This window comes from Pipra filicauda, unplaced genomic scaffold, assembly GCF_003945595.2.
Source record: "Pipra filicauda isolate LSUMZ 115617 unplaced genomic scaffold, ASM394559v2 scaffold147_size4022426_pilon, whole genome shotgun sequence".
NCBI classification, from domain to species: Eukaryota; Metazoa; Chordata; class Aves; order Passeriformes; family Pipridae; genus Pipra; species Pipra filicauda.
In genome coordinates this window covers 1,246,892-1,271,920 of record NW_024103962.1, presented here as the reverse complement: position 1 = coordinate 1,271,920, position 25,029 = coordinate 1,246,892, and the positions used below count along the sequence as shown (strand labels likewise).

Here is a 25,029-nt window from a genome sequence, read left to right as displayed (position 1 = left end):
CTTTAGTTCAGGTCCTCATTCCTGGGTGACAAACATAACACCTTCCTGGGTGACATCCTAAGTAACCAAATTATGAGCCCAAATATGTATTAAATCTTTGTCATCAAAATACATTAGAATTTTTATTAAGTTCTTCCTGATGTTTTATTGTACTTTAACAATTGCGTACTTAAGCTAGCATGCAAACTATGGTGTTACTCTGCTGTTTGAGGTTTTTATTTGTAATTTTTCCTTGCCTTATTTTGGGTTTTTATCAGTAGTTATCTGAAAACTATTAGGAATAATTATCTAAATTATTTTATGTTCACTCAAGGTTGGTAGCAGAGCCTGTACAAACTGGTCCAGAAACCAAATTTGCTTTTTTTTCTAGCTTTGAAAAGCATTGATGATACGGAGTATTCCATTTGCTTTCTTTAATAATTGTTCTCTCAATAGGCTGGTGGTCATGATGTTTCGGATTATGTCAAGGGACAGGATGTCCTAGACATCTGGTTTGACAGTGGAACTTCCTGGGCTCATGTTTTGGAAGGTACAGAATTAATATGTTGATCTTTCTTTAAAAATACTCGGAGAACAAAATACAACTGTTTTGTGTGACAGTGTTGGTGTCAGCAAAACTGAGACAAATTATGCCAGCAGCAGACTGGTGGTGACTTCTTGTAAAGCTGCTTTTGCTTGTAAAGATAAGGATTTAATGTTGGCAAACTCATTTTCAGAGTAATTAAAGTTGAGATTTTTTTAATATTCTACTCTGAACGATTCTGCTATGTGGCATACAGTGTATCTTCTGATCAGAACATACTTTTTTGGAGTGTAGATGTTTCATGACACAAAAGATATTTTGCTGCTAGTTGGTAACTCTTAAATCGTTTTCAGGTAACATGTTTCAGTTTGTGCTCGTGTGTGCTATTTGAAGCAGGACAAGATTGAGATCAGCTGCTGAGTCCAAGTTTTATAATTTAAAAGTGTAGGTGTGCTTTTTCACTTTTGATTACTTTCAGTAACTGAAGTAGTATATTGTGGCTTATAATATTTATACTTGCTACAAGCTGTTTATAGCTCCTACCACCGGTAGTTGCTACTCAGCAGGTAGCAGATATATATTTGTCCAAAAGTACATAAAATATACACCGTTTGCCTGGAGGATAGTCCAGAGTCAGGAGTCCTTTCCAGAGGAGGAGTCTGGTCCCATACATCAAGTCTGTTGGACTTTAAACCCTCTGTACACAATTGCGTGATAACAATCTTGTTGAATTATAAAACACGTTAGTACCAGAGGCTTTATTTCTTAGCAACGTGGTCAGGCGACAGTACCATCAGCAAACATTAATTTTCTAGAAGACCTTTACATATATTGAAGTTTAAAATGTTTCAGATTTGATTTCGAAAGGTAAAACAAAGTGGTGGTATTTTATGCACAGTTACACACTCGTGTCCTTCAAGGGCTTAACACCTCAGCCTGCAAAAGTTACCTCTTATCCTGTGTAAAGGAAAGACATCTTTTAATAAGGAACAGCAGAATCGAGACTTCTTGATTCACTGTTAATTTGTGTAAGGCTCCCCTGTTGATTCTATAGTGTCTAAGAAATGCTGGGTCTTTCACAGTGCAGACTTCTTTCGTGGAAATCATTACAAGTTCCTCTTCTCTACCTAGTCCTATCTTTCCATGAAATTTGCTGGAACGTGGTGCATCTTCTTTTGCCGTCTGACTTGAATGGGTGGCCCCACTGGTTCAAAAGCCAGGGATCTGACTGACAAGCAGTGTGGCCTTGTAACCCTTTTTATCTTCATAAATGACACAAAAGTTGCGTTACCTTTTTCTATGTAATTGAGGCTCCCAGCCACTGCCAGAAGTAGAAGTACAGTCTCAGTGATTCATATCAAATTATTGTTTTAATTTACCCTTTACGAAAAATGCACTTTGCAAGAGAAGTTGTTGAATTAATAGTTTTGACTTCTGTTTCCCGATATGCTCCAGCTTTTAAAACTTTTTGCAGAACTTCTTCCAATGTCAATGAAAGTAATCTGCAAGGCTTGTGAGCAGGCTAACTGATGGTATTCTTCTCCAAAGTACTCTTGGAGAAAAATGGATGAAATTCATGGAGAAATCCAAAATTAGAGTAGAGAATGTCATAACGGGAAGAAGAACTTTCCATGGCTAAAACTCAGGGAAGCACAGAGGTATATGGAAGCTGTCATGCTCCCTGTACTTGTTGCCTGTTAATTTTGCAGTAGGAGGTCAGCGATAACAGCGGGTGTTGCTGCCTCTGATGCCAGGGTTGTGGGGCAGTGGTTCTTCTGCAGCACATGAGTCACTGAGAGCAACTGGAGGATATAAGAGATGGCTAAAACTGAGACTATTATTTGTTTCACTCTACCCTGAACCCAAGTTATTGAAAATTATAAATCAATGATCTGTTAGTCACCAGCAGGAATTAAAGGTGTTACAGATTTCCCTGTCAGTTCCAACTTGCAAAAATAAGTCATTATTTCCAATGTGTCTGTGACTCGGGGAACTTGGGCCTGAGTTTTCACTGCACTTGAACCAGCTGTGTCCGAGCTTACTAAATGAGATGCGGCTGTGACAAAATTCATCCCTTTAGCTGATGGCCACACAAGTTGCTGTCAGAAAATATGGCAGGTTGGGAAGGGGGTGAAGAACAGGAAGAAGAGAGAGAGATTTTGCTATGTGAGGTTAAAGGAATTGCTGCTCAGGGACAGCAAGCTCAGCGACCTAAATCGTAGGTTGCGTGCACAGTCATATTTCTAATGCTTGCCCTGCTGCACTTCCTACGAGAGACTTTACATAGTTCTGATGGAAATGACTTAAGGTTGCTCTTGTTTTGGTAAATTATGATTGGCTTCCTTTTTTCAGTCTAGGTGTGTCTAAGGTATCACTTCTAGCTAAAAGACAAGTTAACCAAACCGTTCTACATCAGCAGTATGGCAGGTAGGAAGGTGTGATTTACTAAGATCAAAGATTTGGCTCCCACAGTCACAAACACAAAATTTTAGTTATAACTAGATTATGTGTGAAATAAATGCTGCTTGCTGGCACCACTGAGAGCAGATCCACAAGTGCAACATGCTCTGAAAAACCCACTGCTCCTGAAGTTTTGCTTTCTTAATGCTCTGTTTGCCTAACACTGTTTTCACTCAGTTTATTAGTTGTACCTGCTAATTCTGTTTGTTTCTTGCTACACATGCCTCAAATATTTTTTTTGAAAAACTGTTTTATGCAGTGTTAAAATTTAAGTCCAAATGCCTCATACATGAATAAATTCATTTTCACAATGCTGCTGTGAGGTAGAAGAGTGTTAATCCACTACCTCCAAAAACAAAGTGTGGTAAAAGCAACTTTGTTCAAAAGCATGTGCTAATTTTGAATACTCAGTGCCATGATGCCCAGGACTTTTTTTGTTGCTCTTTTGCTTTGAAGTTCAGCCTTTCGATAGTGCTTATTTCAGTGGCTGTTTTTAGAGCATCCATGTTAGAGAACTCTTTTCTATCTTAAAATTCCCTTACGGGTCTTGACGTTTTCCTCATGGACAGAGTGCCATCTGCACTACAACCCTGAGATGATTATTTTTTAAAATATTTCATATAAAATGCACACTGGACTCCATTGCGATCTGATTTGCCATTGGTAAAAGTCACACAGCTTCTTACCCATAGTTTTATATCACAATTATGTAGTTTTCAACATCATAACTTTTTTTCCCTATCTTATTGGCTAATATTTAACTGAATGAATGTGATTATTTTACAGCTTGCCTATCTAAGTGTTTAAACTTTTGTGCTGACTGAGAGCATTGAATTTATCTTAGCTGGTTCATTCCTGGCATTAAAATAAAATACATTTAATCTAAAAGTCAAAGTCTGTAAGATCAAAGATATGGAATCTTGAAATCCAAACCAGAAGGATCATAAATTCTAATTCCCTTTAATGACCTATGTACTACACCTCAGTGTAAAATAAACAACTGGAAAGTCTCTTCAGGGTTGTTGGACATACTCTTCCATTTACAAAAAAAAAAAAGGGCAGTGAATTAATTTATATATAAAATCTCAACTTTAATGAAACTGAGGTGGGGGAGCTATTTAAAAGGCAGGCTTTGTATATGCAAACCCCATGTTCGTGTGTTACAGAGATAAAATGTTCAGGCCTCCATTAACTTTGCAAGCTACAGTAGCCAGCTTGTCAGATGTACAGGTTTCTGTCAGAAAAGACCAATACAGGTTGTTGTTTGTAATCAGTTTGTTTAAACTCTTCTCTAAGTTGTAACTACTGGCATTTCCATGAAAAGTTCTCCTCTCTAAAACCAGTGGCTAGCAAACTAGATGTAAATAATGAACACATTTTTACAGATTTTCCAATGTTACTGTTTTCCTTACCACAAACATTCTCTTTTATCTTGTCCCCACGAGTATTTTTGCAGTCTTTTAATATAAAGGCCAATCCTTACTTATTCTACTTTTAAAACCCAAACTCTTTGTAGATTTTGTTGAATGAATAAGCAAATGTGCTAAAAACCATAACATCCACCCACACATTTTTCCTGTGCTAACTGGCTCTGTATGGCCTTGACCTTTGTAATGTTGAACTTCCTTTTATTGCAGGATGGATCTAAATATCGAAACTTCCATTAAGTTAAACAAATAAATTAAGTGTGTCAGCAGCAGAAAGAAGAGTTGTCTCAGGGGTCCTAGGAAGAGGATAAAAGGAGCTAGTAGATAAAAACTGAGTAGAGAGACTTTTGGTTGAATACTTGGAATCAAAACTAAATTCCTGACAAATATGTGTATGGTTTTGCACATTTGTAGGCTTTGACTTGCATGTTCTGCTGTGTTTTAAGTTATTCTGTTCTCACTCTGGTGACCTGTCTGGGATTTCTTAGGACAAGGAGAGACTTCTTGAGTCAACAAGTCTTGTACCTTTTTGTACAGTGACTCAATTCCACCAGTAAAGCCATTTAAACTTTGCTGTCCTCTCTCAACCCTGGGGGATAGCTGGGTTTGTTCTTCTGGTTTTGGTATGGAGTCAGCTAATACCCAGCCTGTGTGCCTCGTAGCCCCTTTTTCTCTGATGCCAACAGCACTCATTAGATCCAGATGTTCTTCCCTAGCATTCCTATTTTTTATGTGTGTGTATTTATAGTGAATAATATTTCCACTCAGCCTTCACCCGGATAAGCTAAACAAACCAGGCTCCTCCAGATGCCTGTGTCTCCCAACAGGCTTTCTTGTTTCCCATGTTGTCCCAACCCTTTCCTGAAACTTTTAATTTTCCTGGAACACCAGTGACCAGAAATAGAAGTTCTGTCACAGGTGAGCTGCGGTCACTGCCAAAGCTCTCTGGTCCCCTCTAAATAGCTGTGCCTTACACAGGCTGGTCAAGCACTTTACCGCTGTGGTTTGTGTCCTGAGTAATTCCAAACTGTGAAGTTTTGGATTGTGGCATAGATTTTTATTAATTCCAAAGTATGTGATCTTTTCTTGGGTCCTTCACTTCGTTTAGGAGTACTTGGAAAGTATTTTTTGAACTCCTTATGAAGCACTCTGAGTGTGATAGCTTGTTTTCGTACTTTATTATTTTGGTTTTGGGGGAGAGGTGGGTCTTGTTTTTTGTTTTAAAAATGTGACATTAATTAATCCCTTGTATCACGGTTCAGTAACCACACACCATTTATGAAAGTGACTTATCCACTGAGTTTAAACAGCAGAATAAATGATACTAATCACATTTTGTGTATTAATTGTTTGAAGATACAGGCTAATATTTCAAACAAAATTTTCTGCTTTTAAAGGTGCAGAGCAAAGAGCAGATACCTACCTTGAAGGAAAAGACCAACTGGGAGGTTGGTTTCAATCCTCTCTATTAACTAGTGTGGCAGTAAGGAAGAAGGCACCGTACAAGTAAGTGTGTGGATTACAAACACATTGTTACTCCTTTCATTGAGTATCAGGCTTTTGGTAGTGTGCACAGCAGTATATAAACAAGAGACATCAAACCATTACTTAGCATCTGATTTATGTTCTTATATTTTTAGTATAAAGTTTTTTCAGATTAGATTGGAAGGAATTTACTCTTTAATTTTTTTCCATCATAATTTTAATAGATATTTTATTTCTCAGTCCTTTAGGTATTACATTATCAAATACAAGTCTGTTTTTTTGCCATCTCTCCCAGTCCCGTAATCAAAGGGATTCTTGTGGGAATTGCAGTGTGAAAGTCTCCTAAAATCCTTGACTTGTGAATTTAATGTTAGGCTGTAGGGGATTTGGAATGACTGTGTGTTAATCTCCTGCTGGAGCTGTGGAATACAGTTTGTCCCCTGGAAGATGAAGAGCATAGGGAAGGGTAATGCGGATCAGTGGCAAGAAGGCTGCACAATTTTGGGAAAAGTGTTGGCTTACCAAGTAAATAATACTTTAGTCTTTAATAAATCTGAAATCCATGTGTCCTGGATATCTAAACAATCTGTTGCTTGCACGGCAATATTAAATGAGAAAAATAAAGTTGTTTGCAGTACCTGGAAGGTAGTACAGTGTATTCATGGTTGGTTGAACTCCAGGGATGGAGCCTCAGGCTTACTGAAATACAGGGTTTCTGTATGTTTCGACTTAGGAATATCCTCAGTAGAAATCTATTCTGAACACAGAATTTCACTGGGATTTGGTTTTCACTGAAGTCTTTTCTTCAGGACTCTGGTAGTTCATGGATTTACTCTTGGTGAAAAAGGGGAGAAGATGTCTAAATCTGTTGGCAATGTGGTTGACCCTGATGTCGTTATCAATGGAGGCGAAGTAAGTGAAACTCTTTGAGTTCTTAGAATCACTAGTTACAGTTTTTCACAACCAGATTCTGCAGCTGTCCTGTGGCTTGGTTGTCTCTAAACAGCTGTCTCGTAGCAGAACTCTGTAAGGATCTTCAAAAGGCTTTGGCTACACTGCAGTTTGTTTGGCTGGAGTGAAAACCTTGAGTTGTTTTGCTTCAGCTGAAGTGCCAAAACCCCCACATCTTTGTTCTCTGCTGAGAGAAAATGCTAAAAGAAAAGAAAATTATGCAGAGGGTGTAGAATGGTTCCTTTTTACATGGCCACAGAAACCCAATACACCTGGCAATGCTGTTGATGGAGTAATGGGGGGGAGGACATTTAAAAAAAAATTAAAACAATTGACCTTTGCTTTCAAACTGAAACCTACAAGATGGTCCTGGCAGTAGAGCTGTCAGATGTAGCAGTTGCACCCCAGCAATCTGTCTGCTCTCAACCTAGACTGTTACTGACTCTGGAAACTTCATTCCATGGTCAGGAATGTTGCACTGCAGGAGATGCTCCGATTTTCCCCCCCACCCCCCCTCCAGTCCTGCTGTTGCTCCATCTGAGGCTGCAAAGCAGATTTTGCAACTCTCTTGACAAAAGAATCAATCCTTGCAAAGACTTATCTGATTCATTAAAACACACAATTGCTCCTATTCTTTTGAAAAGGGCAGAATCCATTTTCAGAGTTGAAAACAGTCTGAAGGGGAAGAAAAAAGTATATAGTTTTAGATATTAATGTTGCTATTTTAATGATAAGCATTTGAAGAATTTCAAGGCTGCAGGTGAGTTTATCTCAACTCACCCGGGTTCCAGCATTGCCTGAACACAGACTGCTGCAAGTATCTATTGTAGTCCTGCTGAACAGTAAATCCTGCAAAAAGAGGGTGAAGGCTTCCAAACACAGTGACCTTCTGGGCACACGTACACAGTTTCAGGTAGCCCTGTGAGGAGCAGGGAATTAGACTTGGTGATCCCTCTGGGTCCCTTACAGCTGGAGATACTCCATGGCTCTGCAGCTCACAGCACTGCTCACCAGGCTGCAGGACCCCCAGCAGTTGTGTGCCTTTCTGTCCATCCTTAGGATCACACCAAGGATCCTCCCTATGGTGCTGATGTTCTCCGCTGGTGGGTGGCAGAATCCAACGTTTTTACGGAGGTGCTGATTGGGCCCGTGGTACTTAATGCTGCCAGAGATGACATCAACAAGGTAAGAGCCACCTATGCTAACGCTGATCACTCTAATGACAGGCCCTCTTTGTAGTGGCTGCAAAGCTTTTCAGGCTTTAGACTGAAGGAAACGTTTCCAAACTCATTTAGGGAGGTACTACTGCTTCTCACATCTGTGGATCAAAGAGTGTACTAAGAAAAGGACTGATTTTTGCAGCACGTTTTGGTAACAGCCAGTCTTTATTCTTCTGTAGGTCCTTTTGGCATATGTTCTCCATCATGCTTTTGTAACTATTCAGTCATTTTGAAAAGTAACCAATTATAGTTAATTCTTCATAGAATATGAGCATTTTGCTTTTCATCTGAAGTGCAGACCAATAGTGTTTAATTTTTCTGGGTTGTTCCTAGCTCCGGAATACACTGCGCTTCATGCTGGGAAACCTGGAAGGCTTCAATCCAGAGACTGATTCCATCCCCCCTTCAGAGATGTACATAGTAGATCAGTACATGCTGCATTTATTGCATGAGTACGGCAACAAGGTGGGGGTAAATTGTGTTTAGATAAATGTGTGTGTACTGTTTTTCATTGGTTAGAACCTCTAGGGAAAACTCTTTTAAGTCTGTAAGTAGATTATGTGTCAAGTAGGCAGATTACAACCACAGAGGATTCTTAGATGCAGTGTGTGCTCTCTTCAAGCCCATTTCAGCTTTTGAGGAAGGCTTTGTTTTAACATTCTTAACTTGGTTTTGACATCAACCGGTTTTTTCCACTCCCCACCCCTGCCCAAGGTGTCAAATTAGAAGTCTCTAGAAATAGCTAAAAAAGGATATAAAAAGCCAAATCCAAAGAATTCTAGAGCTTTGCAAATCTGCTGTAGTCCAGAAATTTGTCACTTCTGTCACTCAGAACCATTCTGCTGAAACTATGGGCATAATTCCTGGGGTTCCCCTGGTTCGCTCCCCTCAAATTCAAATTGAAATTATTTCTTTGGCCTAATCATTAACTGAACTAATATTGTTTTTCCTCTCCAACAACCTTTCAAAGAAAAGGTTCTCCCAGACTTTGTGTTACTGATTACAGTTTCTCTAAGTTTGGGTTTATCAGGGGCTGTCATTATGTGCCATGTGATGGAAACTGATACGCTGTTCTTACCGGCCTCTGCTTCCTCTCCCAGGTTACAGACGCATACAAAGAATATGAGTTTAGCAAAGTTGTCCGATTACTGCAAGCATTCTGTTCCAGAAACTTGTCTAACTTCTATTTCAGCGTAATCAAAGACAGGTAATTTCCTTCCTGCTGCCTTCAAAAGGGAGAAAACACGTTAATGGGTTTGAGATGGAGGTAGTAACATTGCAGGTGAATGCTGAGTGACTACAGGTATCTCAGAGAACCTCTGAGATTGTGCCCTAGTGCACTCCAGCTCCCCGTGAAAGCTCAGCTGCTCTCAGCTGTTTGTCATCATTGTGCTTCAGTGTTCTGTCCACTGGGGGTACTGATGGCTTTAAAAGGTAATCAAACATGCACATTTAAAACCAAATAAATATTTGAAGATAATCTTGGATCTGTATTTCTCCACAGAAGGGTGTACATCTGAACTTGGGAAGGTAGGGGGAAGGGCTTTTAGCATTTACCTGGACAACTGAATGCATTTATCTTTTTTTTTTTCAATCAGCAAAAAATCCCAAGGGTGTGACAGATACCTTTGTAAATTTGAAAGGGCTGTTTCATGTTGGTAGGAGATGGGGGGTTATACTGGTCTTTAGTTGCCAGAATGTGAGTAAAGGGTGGTAGAGGGGGGAGATAAAAAAAAATCCCTAATGCCAAGTTTTACAGTTGAACCAGAACAAAGGGCTGACAGCTGCAGGCTCAACTCCCTGATGACAGATTCTCTCTGTACAAATTAACAGGTACAAAGTGGCCTTTCCTGTGACAATGTGGCTGTATATGCAGATGGTCCTGTCTGTAGCCCACTGTGCTCGCCTAGGAAGGGCTCTTAAGAGAAGCTTTTCTTAGGGTCAGACTTCTGTACTCTCATGGCTATCCTGGAAGTGTGGCTCTTGAGCAGGAACAGTGACATGAACACAGGAATACTTTCCCAGTTTCATGGCTGTCTTGCAGGCTCTATTGTGAAGAAGCAAAAGATCCCAAGCGTCGCTCGTGTCAAACCGTGCTAGCAGAGGCTTTAGATGTAGTGGTCCGGTCCTTTGCACCAATCCTTCCTCACTTGGCAGAGGAGGTTTTCCAGCACATCCCTTATAAGAAAGGTAAAGCACATACAATATCTACAGAGTTCTTTTTTTTAGTGCACTGTTTAATTGCAGAGTTAAAAGAAATGCAAATGCAGAGATGTGCCATTCTTTTTTATTCATTTAATAGACACTCGAATAGAAAGAATAAACTAAGAATTCCTTTATTTTGCTTTCAAGACTCAGAGGGTGTGTTTCGTACCGGCTGGATTAATGCAAGCTCAGCATGGAAGAAGCCTGGCATTGAGGAAGCAATAGAAGGTGCTTGTGCAATGAGAGACTCTTTCCTTGGGTCCATCTCTGGCAAGAATGCTTTGGAATATGAAGTCATCATTGTAATTGAGCCTGGATTGCTGTTTGAATTAATGGAGGTAAAAAATGCAACTAAGAATAGTGTTGTCTGTGTGAAAAATACTAATTTCTGTAAACTTTCTTCTGCTTTTTACTTGCCAGAAATCCACAGAAGAGTTGAGGTTGGAAGGGACTGCTGGAGCCTGTAAAGCCCGAGCCCCTTGCTCAGGCAGGCTTAGTTAGAACAAGTTGCCCAGGACTGTGTCTAGTTGGGTTTTGAATACTTCCGAGGATGGAGACACCACTGCCACTCTGGCCTACCTGTGCCAGTGTTTGACCACCCACACAGTAAAAAGTGGGTTTGTGTTTTCTTGGAGAAGGATCATCTTCAACCTGCTGGCAGTGCTCTTTCTAATGCAGCATCCTACTGTGGAATGCTGCTAAGCCTTCCCCGTTGGGAGAGCAGAATGCTGGCTCATGGTCAGCTGTGTAGCCACCAGCTTTCCAGCCAGCTGGGGCAGAGCTCGATGAGATTGCCAGCCGGTTTCTCCATCCCACTGAAGTTCCTCTGATTGACAGCACAGCCAGCTGGTGTGTCAGCCCCTCCTTGAAGCACTGTCAGCAGCAGACTTGCTGAGGGTGTGCTCTGCCCCAGCACCCAGCTTATTAGTGAATAGATTAGAAAGTACTGGACCCCATATTGACCCCTGGGCTACACCACTAGTGACTGGCCTCCTTAAAGCACCTGTGCTAGTGCCAGTGTTCCTCCAAAGTCATCTGCTTTCTTGATGTGAGGGCCAAAGTAAACTGCAGAGAGAACCTTTACACTGCAGTTCAAGTCTGTACTCCTGCTCCTGGCAGGAGTAAAGAAATTAGACTCTTGGTTCAAATCATCCACTCGAGTAGGAACCATGGTTTTGCATTTGTTTTATAGAATGGAACATCTTAGAGTTTGCAGGGGTAGATGCCAGTTTGGGTGCTGGACTTTACAGAACTATAGATATACACATATTTAGACACGTGTGTAAACAAACTTGTGCTCTCTCCCTGACAAGGCTCTGACAGCTGCTGCAATCACATACATAGCAATTGATTTTTGCTTTAACATCTTCTAGCAGAAGGAACAAAAACAGGTTGCAAGTCTGAATGTTATGTTCCCTCTCTTCTCTAGGCACTGCAGGCTGAAGAAACTTCTACTGATTCACAGCTGAATGAGATAATGATGGCTTCCCAGACAACCCTGCTGAGCGAGCTACCCAAAGAAACACCTGCAGATGCAAACATCACCAAAGGGACCTTTCTGATTAACTTGGAAGGTAAGAGAACTATTCCAGACAGGCTACAGCACTAAGCAGGTGGTTCTTTCCTGCACTACAACATACTTGCTGTTCACATTATATATATAGCTGAGTTTTACCTACAGCTACAGCCTCTCTCTCAGCAATAACACTTCTTTTAACAGGTGGTGACATCTGTGAACAATCTTCCTATAAAGTTATAGCCCGACCAATTGCCAAAGCCAAATGTCCTCGCTGCAGGAAATACACTTCCGACTCCTCAAGCACTCCCTGCCCACGGTGCCTGAACGTCCTTGCTGGAAAAGGGAGCACATGAAGACAAAATGTCTGTGCTCAAGCTGCTCCCAAGTCCTGAGTATGGAAGTCTAACATAGCAATGGCTAACCAGCAGGTCTGCATACTGAAACCTGTAGAACCAGATGCTTGAGCCCCAGCCTGAGCAGAAGTATCATGTATTTTGGGGAACCTTATGTGTATATATATATATGTGTATATATATACACACACCTACTTGTGTATATCACTTTCCAGCTTAATAAAAAGGGTGGTTAAAAATAACTGACTGATTTACTTGTTCTTAGCACTTCCATTTAAGTGAAACTCCCCCATAAACTAGCTCTTGTATAACTTTTATACTGTCAGCTAGTAGTTCTGCAGAACCCCAGAGAACCCCATTACACTGGAGTGTGTACTCTTGTAAAAGCAGAGGAAAAAGTGATGACCACCATTCCCAAAAAAGAAGGAAAAAACCACAATGAAATCTCAAATTTTATTTAATCAATTTACACAAATCCACAGCAAATTAGACACAAAATAGCACTATATACAGAGTATTACTTACAATACATTACAGATTTGACTGGCGTAGTGTGTCAGCTCTGATGTGATACTCAGTTACAGTAAAATCCTTTACACAGCTGTACCAGAATCAAGGAATGTAATGCAGCTAAGAAGCACTTCTGGTTCTCCTCGGGTTCCATGATGACCAAATCTCAAGCCTTCTCCTTTCTGCCTAAGTATGAAGTGCTGCCAGGCAAGGTGGTCAAGTCACCTGTACAATATTGCCATCTCCCATTTCTCCCTTACAGCTGTTTTACCCTCAGTTATGGAAGTCAGTAGAGAAGTACACGGAACATAGACCAGGGCTGGCACTTACTTTTACTGGAATTCCTGCTATTCTTTGCTCCATCTGCAGGAAGTCAAACATTTGGTATTAAATTAAGAAGCTGCCATCAGGAGTGCAGGGATAGGAAGTGGGGATGTGGAACAGATGAAGGAGGCTGTATGGAACAAGCCACCTGCATAACCTTTTTTGTGGGGGGAAGTCTAATCCTTAGATGACAGCAGCACATACTTCAGAAGGAAAAAGACCAAATTCTAAATTCTGTCTCCAGCAAGGCAGAATATTACGAATGTTTCTTACACATAATGCAAGAGGAGCAGGTTACAAGACAGAGCTGTTAACTTCAGCTGACTTCAAGACAAAGCCAGTTTACACCAATTTCATTTTTCTCTCCTGGCTTCCTTCAGGCAGACAGTGAACAGTAACTGATGCAAAATAATCATGTTCAATTCTACTCCAATAGTGAAGATGCTCACTATGTGGTTCCCTGTAGGTACCGTCAATAAAAGTGTTTATTTAAGGCTAAAGTACTCAGTACTACAGATCTTCAGAGAAGTTGGATCAACTTTTCAAGCATTTTTGACTACAAGTTAACATGTGCAGAGATGGATAGCAATACTACGTCTTCTACAGTGATAGGATGGAGGAACAATCTTACAGTAAGACATTCCTTGACCTACTTAAACTCAGCAGAGCTTAATAATAATGGAGAGGGATATAAATCCAGTTTTAGCTGAAGCCCAGCAGCCTAGAGACAATACTGGGAGATCCAGACTAAAAGATGAGTCCATATTCATGTCTGCAGAATTGGATTCTCCTTCCCAGGCTGTTCTCCCTTTGTATGAGGCCCCAGCACATTTGATCCTATGTCTAGTGCAGTTGTCATTCTCACATGTAATGCAGTTACAAGGCATGAGCCCAACACCAGCTCTAGCTTCAGAAAAAGCAGTATTGGCTTTACATGGTAACTTCAGAGACTGAAGTTCTTCTTGGGTCTAATTCTAAAGCTTCTTTTGAGAAACAAATCATACATGGAACATTGAAACAGCAGCAGTTACTGCCAGCATGAAATACGGAATTTCACAAGATGTGCTTTTGTTAAGAGACTAAAACTGCTGTCAAATATACCCAATTCAAACAACTGCATAAAGCACTCAAGTTAGAAATAAATAACAAAGCAGTTCAGATACTGACAAGTGTACTAGGAACTAAACATATTCGTACTAGTGCAGAATTTAAAATATACTCCAATTTAAAATTACCTTCCGAAATTCTGGGGTGGGGAGCATTTGTTCTTTTCACTGCTTAACAAGAGCTACATGGAAGTTTCCCCTGTAAAGTTCAGCCTCTTTGTGTAAAACCATGCACTGTCCCTGTGCAGCAGATCAGGACGGGATGGCCTCCACAGCCTCGATGAGGTTCAGGGCCAGGCTGTACTGCCCGTGGTTCTCCGGCAGGTGCTCGATGACCTTGTTAACCAGCTTTGCTGTTGTTGCAATTGGCACTTCTACATTTTGAAGTTCCTTGGGGTCCTGTATAACAGAGTAAACGCAGCGTTAGAGTAATTTTGCAGATTAGCCTTCCAGAACTTGCACAAAACGGATTGCTTAGGTTTATAAACAATTAAGCTGATGCTTTGACCCATGAAACTGCTTTACCCTCCCTGAAACAGAGTTTGCATGAGGAAAATCGGGAACAAATCCTTGTTTCTATGACTAAGAAACAGCCATTGAGATGTAATCTCTGTCTTGATGAACAGAAGCTTCTGAAAAATCAACCTGTTTTCCAAAATTGAGCTTAACTTACCATGGCTTTGAGCCACGTACAGAGTGTTGGAGGAAGCCTAGTGAGGAGTTCCATGCCCTCCTTTGTCTGCCCATGGAGTAAAACAAAGGCCAACCTCTGCCCAGCCAGGATGAGCAGCTGTGATGCAAGCACTTCTTTGTCAGCCACCTGAAGAAAGGCCTGAAAACAGAAATGTAAGGCACTAGAAACCATTTCAGCATGACACAGCTCACTCATCTGGAGGCCTGAAAAGTGGTATCAAAATGAGTTGCTCAATACTAAAAGGACAAATAGTTTTTGATACTGTTTCTTGTGCTGTGTTACTGTAACAAAGCACATTCAGAGCCTCAGAGCAGCAGAAGGGTAAACAAAGGCAGAGAATTGCTCTGTACTTTACACAGTGATTAGCATGAGCACAAGATCTGTTTTACAGTTCAGCAACATATTCCTAACTTCCATATAATCTCTTGTTTGATTTTACCTTCAAGGAAGGGGAGGGTTTTTTGTATTAAGTTTTTTTTTTTTCTTTTCTAAAAGAGATTACAGGCAAAAAAAAAGCAAATTCTTGAAACTATCAAATATAATAAAATAAAAAAGGCCATGCTGGTTTAGACCAGCCATACACTCTTAACATGTGTATACATGTTTCCATGTATACACAGATTCTCACTGGGGGGAAAGGAAAAATTTGGGTAATTATTGGTCTTAAAAAAATACTTTTACAGTCTCTAACTTTTCAGCCTGGGGATTTGTCGAGCTTGATAAATCCTGCCTAACCCTTCCAGGCATCTTAAGTAAGTGAAAAAGTAATTTTAGCAGAATATATGACATAATGTTGTACTGATTTAAAAACTCTAAAAGCTGCTATTACCTCTTCACCGAGATGATCCATCCCATAACTATACAGTTCACAGACATAATGCCTTTTGACCAGATCCTCAGAGATCTGAAGATACTGAGCCAGGTCTGCAGCCAAAGTTGGCCAATTCTTCCCCTTTTCAAAAGGAAACAATTCCTCTTCTGAGACTTCTTTGTCCTTTTGTGATGAACACAGTGTTTGAACCGCTGCACTCACAACTTTGAGCAAGAACTGGGAAGCAAAAATTGCAGGTTACTTCAGTATTATTTGAAATTTTATAAGTTTAAGAATTTAGAGTGCAAAACTTACACCTACCTGTTGTCGTATGGATAACACATTTGGATCCATATCCCCACTAGGTAGCAGCTGAATTGATGTGAGGTCTTTAAAAAATGCATTTTTACCCTAAAATTGAGAACCAGAGACAGGCCTCAGGGATACAGGGGAATACAAACAATCCATTTTGATCTAATACTAAGCAGCCCACTTACTAATTTGCACTGCATCTTCTGTTTTGCTTTGAGGACAAAAATTAGTACTGTAAGTTAAAGCCAAAGAAAAATCCAAACTTCTGTTCATGCAATCGTAACATGTCAAGGATTTCCTTTCAAACTTAAAACCACCTGCCTACTAAATTAGGTAGCTGATACCAGCTGGAGTTGAAATTTGGATATATTTCATAGTCCCTGACTTTACACCAACATGTCAAGTAGGAAAAAATGCAAAATAGCTGATAGGAATATGCATTTTATGTATTACCTATTGGTATAGTTGGCACTGCTTAATTGTAAGGTCATTTGAACTACAAATCAATCAAATTTCAGGTAAAGTCCTGAATGAAGGAACATGGTAGCCCTTGTTCCAGCCCACCGTGCTCCAGCAGTGACATGCTCAATGCCAAATATCTCTGGAAGTCCTGCTCTGCACCACTGCAGGCAGAAGGGAAACTGGTACCAGTGCTATGTTAAAGGACAGCACTGAATGTGTAGGTTTAGTTAGTGACTTGCCCTATCACAAATTAGGTAGTAAACAGTCTTTGAAACTTTTAACCACCTTTTCAGCCATCAGTCAAAATTCTCTAAAGACCTGTTAGAGATTCTCTCAGAAAGCTCACACAGCAAATGGAAATCTTGAGTCAAGTGAAGGAAAAAAGGCAGCGGCTGAGAATAACAGTTGTGTGCAAAAGAAAGGTAGGACAGGAACAGGACCCAATTTTGCATTTTTAAATGACAAAAAGTAGTAAAATGCCTTCTGCTAACAGATAAGCAAAAAGAAAAATGTATAAAACCAATGGAATTTGACTAATGGCAACCAGACTCAGATATTCATCAGTTTACAGACAAACAAGAACCTATGGCAAAAGGAGAGCAATATTCTGCATTTATTAAATTTCAGGAAATCATTAAGAAATCCATGCTGTCTTATAGAATTAAATCATTTTCTCCCCAGCAGGAATTAAATGACATTGTACACAAGTACTCTGTGTTTAGATTTTCTTAAAATTCTAGTGTGGTAAAGCTAGGAGGAGGAGGAAAGCTCAATTTCTGGTACCTGCTTTGTATCAGGGTCAAGCTCTGACTGTAGATATACTGCATTTTAAGTGCAGTGACTTTTTGTAAGTGGTTTATATGGGTTAAATGACAAGTTGCTTACTCACTTTGAGATGCTCAGAATTCTGAAATAATCATGAGCAATAATGGATACAACAGTGACACTAACATAACATTTCTGACCTTTAAATATTTGTGTTTTCACTGATCTGGCACTTCTCAAAGCAACTAGAAAAACCTGCCATCCAGTGTTCTTGACATGCAGTATTTTCAGGCCAGCTAGTTATTAAAGAGCTGATCTTCATGCATCTAAGGTCACTACAAATCTTTTATTCATAAGGAAACACACCAACTTTGCGTCTCATTCTGAATTCCGGTGACAACTTCATTAATGCACCACAGTGGACTAAGCATCTTTCATAAAATTATGAACTGTTTAAAGAGTGAAAGCTAGCATATATTATAGAGACCAAGAAGAAGGATAGCAATATGAAAATATATTCTTTCAAAAGTCATACCTTGCTATCAAACAGCGTCAGAGGCTTCACACTCTTCAGGGAAAACCTCATGATGGCATATAAGACAGTACACAACACAAACTGGTGTTCCACTAGTGGGTAGTGAATGCGTTTCTGCTCCAGGGCGAGTTCTACTATGGATACTGGTCCTTCTACTGACACCCAGGCATCTTCAGTGTCCAAGACAGGAGCCTGCATTTCATCACTAGTAACATCTGCCTGCCAGAGCAACACAGAAAAGCAGTCATGCACAAAATGTTATCTATACTGGCCTTCTCTCCAAAGGACACAGCTTTAACCACAAAGTTCTCTGCACTGAAATGAAAATTTCCTATCGTCTAAAAGTTCATTAATATTTGTCTGAACTGAACGGTACTGAAGTTGGTAAAACCATAGCCTTTAAAATCAAATGTGAATCCATTATTTCCTGACTTTCTATGGGAAAAATAAAAACTTACCTCCAGCAAAGTTTGCAGAAGTTCTGAACAGCAGCCAAGGAAAGCTGTCATCGCTGTGTCACTCATACCTACATCCTGTTAACAAACAGTGTGATTTAAATTGTTTCAGTTGGAATTGAAACATGATTTTATTAGCTCTGTATGTTTGAGAAGACAGTTGTTAACATAAAACACAAAGTTTGGCTCAGTTTATTAACCTGTTATATTTAAATATAAACAAATACTCACTGAAGTACAACAAAGAATTAGAAGTAACATGAAAAATTGGAATAAAGTTAAATGAAGCCATTTACAGTACTGTATCTCCAAGACTGAATCAAGTAATCCCATCTGGTAAATTTTATTTCCTGATCACATCAGTTGTCAGCATTAAATTTAGGGATTTCTATTTATTTCTCCCCACTTAGGCAAAAGTAGTATTACTTGCCCGTCTGCATAATCTGTCCTTTGGAGCTTTTCCAACCTGTTTAAAAAAAAAATTTCATCATAACTAAGTAATTTTCATTGTAATATCTATTACCCACATTTTAACCTTTTATTACTATTTTCCTAATACAAAATGAGAAAATAGTTCACTACAGCATGTCGCATATCTTGCTTTCAGCCAAAGATTTGATGCAGATTGTACAGAAATTAACAACACTGATGTCCATATTTAGTTCATCCTTCTTAAACCCCAGGATTAGAAATAAGGCCCCAAGGTCCTCATCCAAATCTTAAAGACAGCTAAGACATTCCCAGTGATTTCTAGAATACAGAACTAAAGCTGTAACACCAAGTGTGATATTAGAAAGAAACACTAGGGAATAAGGGAAAAGGAAAGGAAGAGTGAACACTCCACCATATTCACTGACATGGATAAGATCTAACAAGCAAGTTATTACATGGTTTCCATGCTTTTCCCATCTGAACTCTTCAGAAGTGACACCTCAATCATATTCTGTTTAGGAATGTTACTATGAGGTCCAATTTCTACAATGCTGCACAGGATGAAGCTCATACAGGTAAGTGGAAGTTCTCTATTCCATAGCACAACATAAAAGCAACGATTACAAAATCATGGCAGAGTCTGAACAACAGCTGAAGTGAGATTCCAGGGTCCCAAATTATGGGACTATTTAAACTCAAATTCAAGGGATCCATCATGCTGTTTCACAGTCTGAATTCAAGACAACTTTCAGCTGTCGATTTTGGGACTGATTAAATGCCAACAAATACGGAAACTCCATTTTTCTGGAAGCTGTGCTACTGCTTTGATAACATAAACCTTGAGAATTAATCATTGTCAACACTTCTCTTTGCATCTTGACTTTTGTGCTGAAAAACACTCAGCTGCTGCTGCACATCTGGCAAAGCAACAGGGAGATTCTCCCCAAACAATTTAAACAGATCTATCACTTACTAGCACTACTCTTCCTAAACTGTCTTCCAGTAAACAGATCCACTGCCTAGTTATTAGCATGAAAAAACTGAAATTTAGCAAGGACAAAAGACTGCTAAAATTCAAAGTAAACAAGCTACATACTAGAACAAAAGCTGAATTACAATAGTAGCAATAGTTAAAAGTGCTCAACAACATCCACCAAGTGTTCTGTGTTTTGCAGAATAAGAGCTTATATGTGCAAACCTTGGACCAAGATTAGGAAAATTTGCTGCTTGTGGTAGTTTCGTGGTAGTAACTTAACAGGAAATAGGCACAGAGAAAACACTTCAAGCTGTTTGTTGTTTTCTAACAGAAACAAAAACTGTTTCACAAATATTTCTCATTTAGCAACTACAAACCAATAGTGCACTTAAGTTTCAGTACACATCAGCCAGTGTTGATCAGCTGCCTAGAGCTGATCATTCAACAGATTTGGTATTTTAAAACATGCATTCCTCATCAATTTCAAGAGTTAGCTACATAAAGCAAATAAACAGTGGGGGTTTCCATGGCTAAATGAATGATATTCCGAATACTTTTAAAAACCAAAACATTGTTTATAAAATTGTTTATAAATACTAGTCTCACTTTTCATCTAAAAACAAAAGCACAGCCTCAAAAACACTGTCCCAATACTGCACTCACCTTGTCCATGAGATATGTAGCTGAAGAAAGCCTTTTTACTATGAATGTATTCCACATCATCAGAGCGATACCTGGAACAATCACACTTCTAAACTCCACATGAATAGAAAAGGGATCTTACAAGATGGTGAATGAAACAAGAAGGACTTGTGAGTTATCCTCACTGCTTTATACTTAGAATTTAGATTTCTCAGGAGGAGGCTCCCTTGGTGATCAAATACAGTCACAAGTGCAACGAATCATTGGTTAAAAATATTGTATTATGCAGACTGGGTTAAACACTGTAGGTACACAGAAAGAGTGCACCTCATTTGCATACACACATAGTCTACAAAAAAAAGAAAATGGTCATCGCATTCATTAAAACAGGGTATAAAAAGATATATGAAAAATAATTACTGCAATTGACATGTTTCACTATTTAAATACAAATAAAAAATCATTTCAAAGCAATTTTATTTTAAAATGTTTTTAGTTAAACATATTGACTAGCTAACCAACTTATTTTCGCAGTTCTGATGGAAACTCATTGTGAAAAACAAAAGCTTGAATGCCAGCAGAAAGTTTTGGGGTGCTTTGTTTTTTTTTAAGGCAAAATGGCCATCACTACTATGTACTGCATACATTTACCCTAGTCAACAAACATCCATTCTTTCATTTTACAGTTTCAACAAAGGTTAATTAATTATTAATAATAATTTTGTACTTACCATGCTGAACGTGAGCATTAATGATGCATCTGAGATGATCTATAGACCTTGTGAGAAAACATGCTTCCTTATGTAAAAAAAAAAGGTAAAAGAACAAATCATTACATTATTCAAAACTTGTTTGAAATGTAAATTATTAATTCTTAAAGGGTCCAGGTAGATTATCCTACAGCTACTATTTTGAGAGTTATAAAAGTTGTAACTTTTACTGATATTGCAACTTTCTCTACCCGTATCTGACAAATGCCATGTGCACATGGCAAAGTTTGTTTCAGTATTGTAATTTTAGGGTTTTTCTTTGTTGGTTTTTTTTTTTTTAATATATGTACTGCTAACACACTCTTTGCTGAAAGGCACCTCCAATGACTACAGTCATTTTTCATATACAAAATTCCCTTTTGATAGATTAAATTTTCTCGATTTTGTTATGATGGAGTAAGTTCTATTTTACAGGAAGTTATGTTGCACAGATCTAAGGAGTGCTGATTTCAGTTTTAATATCATCTGAACTTAGGACAACGTTTTCCATTAGAGAAACTATAGGACAGGAGCAGAAAAGGAAAAAATTTTTATCTTTTATGACAATTCCCAGCAGTGGCCAGGGAATCCAAGAACATTCAAGAAATCCCTCTCCTCCTTAAATAGAATGGATTCTAGTCTAAAAAATTTAGTATTCTGTGATCTCTTTCAGCATATCTAGAATGGAGAAAAAGTTCACCACTATTTTACAGTACCTAAACTGTTCCACACTTGCACAAAATACAGTCAAAATCCTTTTTCAAGCTGCTTACTTTCTTTTACCCAGTTTCCACACTTCCACTTTTGAGAGTCTGATAGTCCTGGCATTGTGAGGTGCCATTCAGCCTCAGGACCTACATTCATCTTCTCAATTCAGTTTCTGCTTACCACTTACAACAGAAAAATCATAACTAGTAACTGCTTTCAAAGTCAGTTCATGCAATTCATGTTTTTATGAACTCATTACTCTGTGCAAATGAATTTTTTTTACCTCTGGGTCCTTATTCCACTGCACTACATATTCCCAAGAGCAATGTGCATGGAGTACATCCACTTCAAGACTACACGGAAATTGCTGATATGCAACTTGCAGCAGCTCTAGAAGAAGAAAATCTGAAGTTAGAAGAGAGACTTCTTTCCACTGTAATTTCTGCTACAAAGCAGCAACTGAAACACCTCTGGCAGAAATTTATAATTGGAAAATTCATGCTATTTTTCTTACCTAGGATTGTTTCCAAGCCTGCATCTGCTTCTGGTTCCTCAAGAAAAAGGTTATTATGCATTTCCACAGATTCTTCAGTACTATCTGTATTGGTTTTGTATTGAGCCAAATTCAGTACAAGAGGACTGAAGCCTTGCTTAAAAACCCACTTTGCTACAGTGTCAGCAATACCTCCTAAGATATTAAAAAAAGAAGAAAAAAAAAAGTATGAGGTATAGCCAATGTATTGCAGATTATGATTCAGAATCTAAGGGCAAGAAAAAACACAGGAATTTTAACTACTACCTTTAATTACATAAGGATAACTCTACCATTTTAAGAACTTTAAAGTCATACATTTTTACAACTTTAAAGCACTATTCTACACCATGTGCATTGTTTTTTTAATTAAGAATGGTAGCCAGTAGAACAATTTCCAGTGCAGTGTACATCATTACACAGGTAAGGATGGCTCAGAAGTCTATTAGAAAGACAATTAACAATGTCTCCAAGAGAAAAAAAAAATGTACCTTTTCCAGCTTCAAGCAATTTCTTTACAGACAGCCTGCCCAAAGGCTCAGTCTGGAGTGATGAAACTCTCTTTGTCCTTTTGGTCACTTTGCTGTGCAGTAGTGTTTGAAGTATCAGACAATCCTCTAACTGTTTCAGCAGAAGCTTCCAATATTCAGTATCAAGGGAAAGTGCTTCCCAGGATTCCGTGTCTGAACCTACAACTATTTGGGAAAACTAACAGAACATATGAACTGATTTAGGTCTGTTCACTTAAAGCAGCACAGTTTTGTTTACAAAAAAATTATAACTTGGGCTATAGCCCAAGGCTTACTGCTTTTTAAAGAATAATTTAGTTCAAAATATGCATTAACTGCTATGCAAAGATAAATGAACATCTCGCACTTCTCAAAAGATGCACAGATCCTTAAATAAAAGCCTAAGGGAATAAAACAATCTAAAAGATCATCTTCCCTTTATAATTTTCTATTTAGTCAAAAAGTGGCTTAGAATCCCTTCAAAAAATATTTCCTTTTAAATCCTTCACTCTATACACCTTTGCTACATGTATGAATAATCCACCTATATTTCCACATCCTACCACCATACTAAAAATTCTTTACTGTGAGGGTGTAGAGGCACTGGCACAGGTTGCCCAGAGAAGCTGTGGATGTCCCATCCCTGCAAGGGTTCAAAGCCAGGTTGGATGGGGCTCTCAGCAACCTGGGCTAATGGAAAGTGTCCATTAGCCCACAGCATCATTTGGGGTTGAAACCAAATGATCTTTAAGGTCTCTTCCAAACCAAACCAAGGTTCTATTTACAAGACTGCATATCAGCTAAGCCCCATATAATCTGTAGTAAAACACACATATGCCCAATACTGTTTAGAAATGGACTAACATTTTCCATCTTGAATTGCAACGCTGTGCAGTTTCACAGTCTTAATCACAACTTTGTGAAGATATTTATTGCCAAGAAAACCAAACACCCATCACCTTAAGAAGGGATAGTAACATAAGTCCTATAAAAATTAAACAATATGCTTAAAAAAATAAAATCACAGAAAAAAAAAATCACATGAACGTGTTAAAACAGGTTTACCACCCAAAGTTCAGTGCACTTAAATTTATGTGGAAGCTGTGTAGGTTTTAAGATTGTCAGCATCCTTTGCTATCACAAGAAAAACTCAATGTACAGTTTCCATCACATATTTAAATATGTTTTGTCAATTATTTCAATATATCATTAATTCACCTCAGCATAGTATTCTTTAAGTTCAAATGCAAATTTTCAGGCTTGCAGGATGGCATGGTTGTGCCCATGTTAGAATGGCAACAAACGAACGCTGAGGATGTTCTTCTATTACAAAGACAACAATTTGCACGGAACTGATATATTAAATAAAATAGAAGGAGCAGGTCCCAGGCGACTCACCTTTTTCTCTGTCACACTGTCGATTATCTGTGCAGTTACAGAGTGTCCAACGTGAGCAGACAGCAAGGCAGCTGCGTTATTTTCAGACTGAACACAGGCCGTGCGCATTTGCTGCCACCAGGGGGAAACCGACTGAGTGTCCCATGACTCATCTATAGCGACTGAAGGGAAAGGGAGAGCAGGAAACAACTTGGATCACTAGGTGTCAAAACTAGTACAGTAGCAACCAACCCTGAAACCAGTACTAATTAATACAGCTTGTATTAGGAGCAATTTCCAATCATTCTACATTATTATTTTTTTACATGTTTCCAATTACTCTACATTATCATTTTTATATATGTAGCACAAAATTTCTACATTGTACAATTTCTACATTCTACTTCAATTGAAAATGGAATGCGAATCACTCATTCTCCAAAATTCATCTGTAGGAAACAGACAGTAGATCTAGATCACTAGATAGCAAACCTGCTGTATGCTTACTAGATCTAAGGAATAGTACAAAAAGGCACTTCACAATGTAGACAGCTTCTTTTGTGATTTCAAGATACCACATTACGTGCACTCAAACTCTCTCTCTTCAGCCTGCCTCATGTTCAGCAGCATTAATTTATTCAGACAGCAGCAGCAGCTTATTCATGCTTTCAGTGTCAAACTGATAATGGTGCCCCTATGGTGAAGTATATATAAGGGAACCTGGCACAGACTTACCCATAGCAGCTCTGTGTGAGGTAGGAGAATCAATATTCATTTATATGTACAACCTACCCCCAACAATGGCAAACTGACTTTACAGAGTACTCCTCGAGTTAGAGATGTTTAATATACAAATGCTGCTAGAATAACAGTGTCTCAAGAACATCTGAAAGTCAGTCAGCACCAAGTAGAGACAGGACTATACATCCCAAAAATGTGAGGAAAGTGAGCTGGACAGCTGCCCTCTGGTGCCAAATAGAAGTTGTG

At 38.9% G+C, this 25,029-nt stretch overlaps 2 protein-coding genes across 4 annotated transcripts in view; one reads left to right on the top strand and one right to left on the bottom strand.

Annotated features, from left to right (window-relative positions):
* Positions 1-12,385, top strand: part of IARS2 (isoleucyl-tRNA synthetase 2, mitochondrial) — a 28,964-nt gene extending 16,579 nt beyond the window's left edge. Inside the window, exons 14-23 of the mRNA XM_027734249.2 lie at positions 436-529; positions 5,808-5,916; positions 6,705-6,807; positions 7,906-8,031; positions 8,400-8,531; positions 9,167-9,273; positions 10,111-10,256; positions 10,419-10,609; positions 11,701-11,845; positions 11,992-12,385. Of these exons, the coding sequence (XP_027590050.1) occupies positions 436-529; positions 5,808-5,916; positions 6,705-6,807; positions 7,906-8,031; positions 8,400-8,531; positions 9,167-9,273; positions 10,111-10,256; positions 10,419-10,609; positions 11,701-11,845; positions 11,992-12,143 (1,305 nt within the window). The 3' untranslated portion in view covers positions 12,144-12,385. The remainder of the gene's footprint in view (positions 1-435; positions 530-5,807; positions 5,917-6,704; positions 6,808-7,905; positions 8,032-8,399; positions 8,532-9,166; positions 9,274-10,110; positions 10,257-10,418; positions 10,610-11,700; positions 11,846-11,991) is intronic.
* A 197-nt stretch (positions 12,386-12,582) lies between these two features.
* Positions 12,583-25,029, bottom strand: part of RAB3GAP2 (RAB3 GTPase activating non-catalytic protein subunit 2) — a 45,927-nt gene continuing 33,480 nt past the window's right edge. For all 3 annotated transcript variants that reach the window (XM_027734246.2, XM_027734248.2, XM_027734247.2), the window contains exons 23-35: positions 24,064-24,224; positions 22,648-22,864; positions 22,139-22,312; positions 21,908-22,014; positions 20,899-20,965; positions 20,189-20,259; positions 18,548-18,583; positions 18,121-18,195; positions 17,663-17,881; positions 15,910-15,999; positions 15,607-15,825; positions 14,757-14,915; positions 12,583-14,482 (exon numbers count right to left, since the gene is read on the bottom strand). In XM_027734246.2, coding sequence (XP_027590047.2) covers positions 14,336-14,482; positions 14,757-14,915; positions 15,607-15,825; positions 15,910-15,999; positions 17,663-17,881; positions 18,121-18,195; positions 18,548-18,583; positions 20,189-20,259; positions 20,899-20,965; positions 21,908-22,014; positions 22,139-22,312; positions 22,648-22,864; positions 24,064-24,224 — 1,742 coding nt within the window. In that variant the 3' untranslated portion in view covers positions 12,583-14,335. The remainder of the gene's footprint in view (positions 14,483-14,756; positions 14,916-15,606; positions 15,826-15,909; positions 16,000-17,662; positions 17,882-18,120; positions 18,196-18,547; positions 18,584-20,188; positions 20,260-20,898; positions 20,966-21,907; positions 22,015-22,138; positions 22,313-22,647; positions 22,865-24,063; positions 24,225-25,029) is intronic.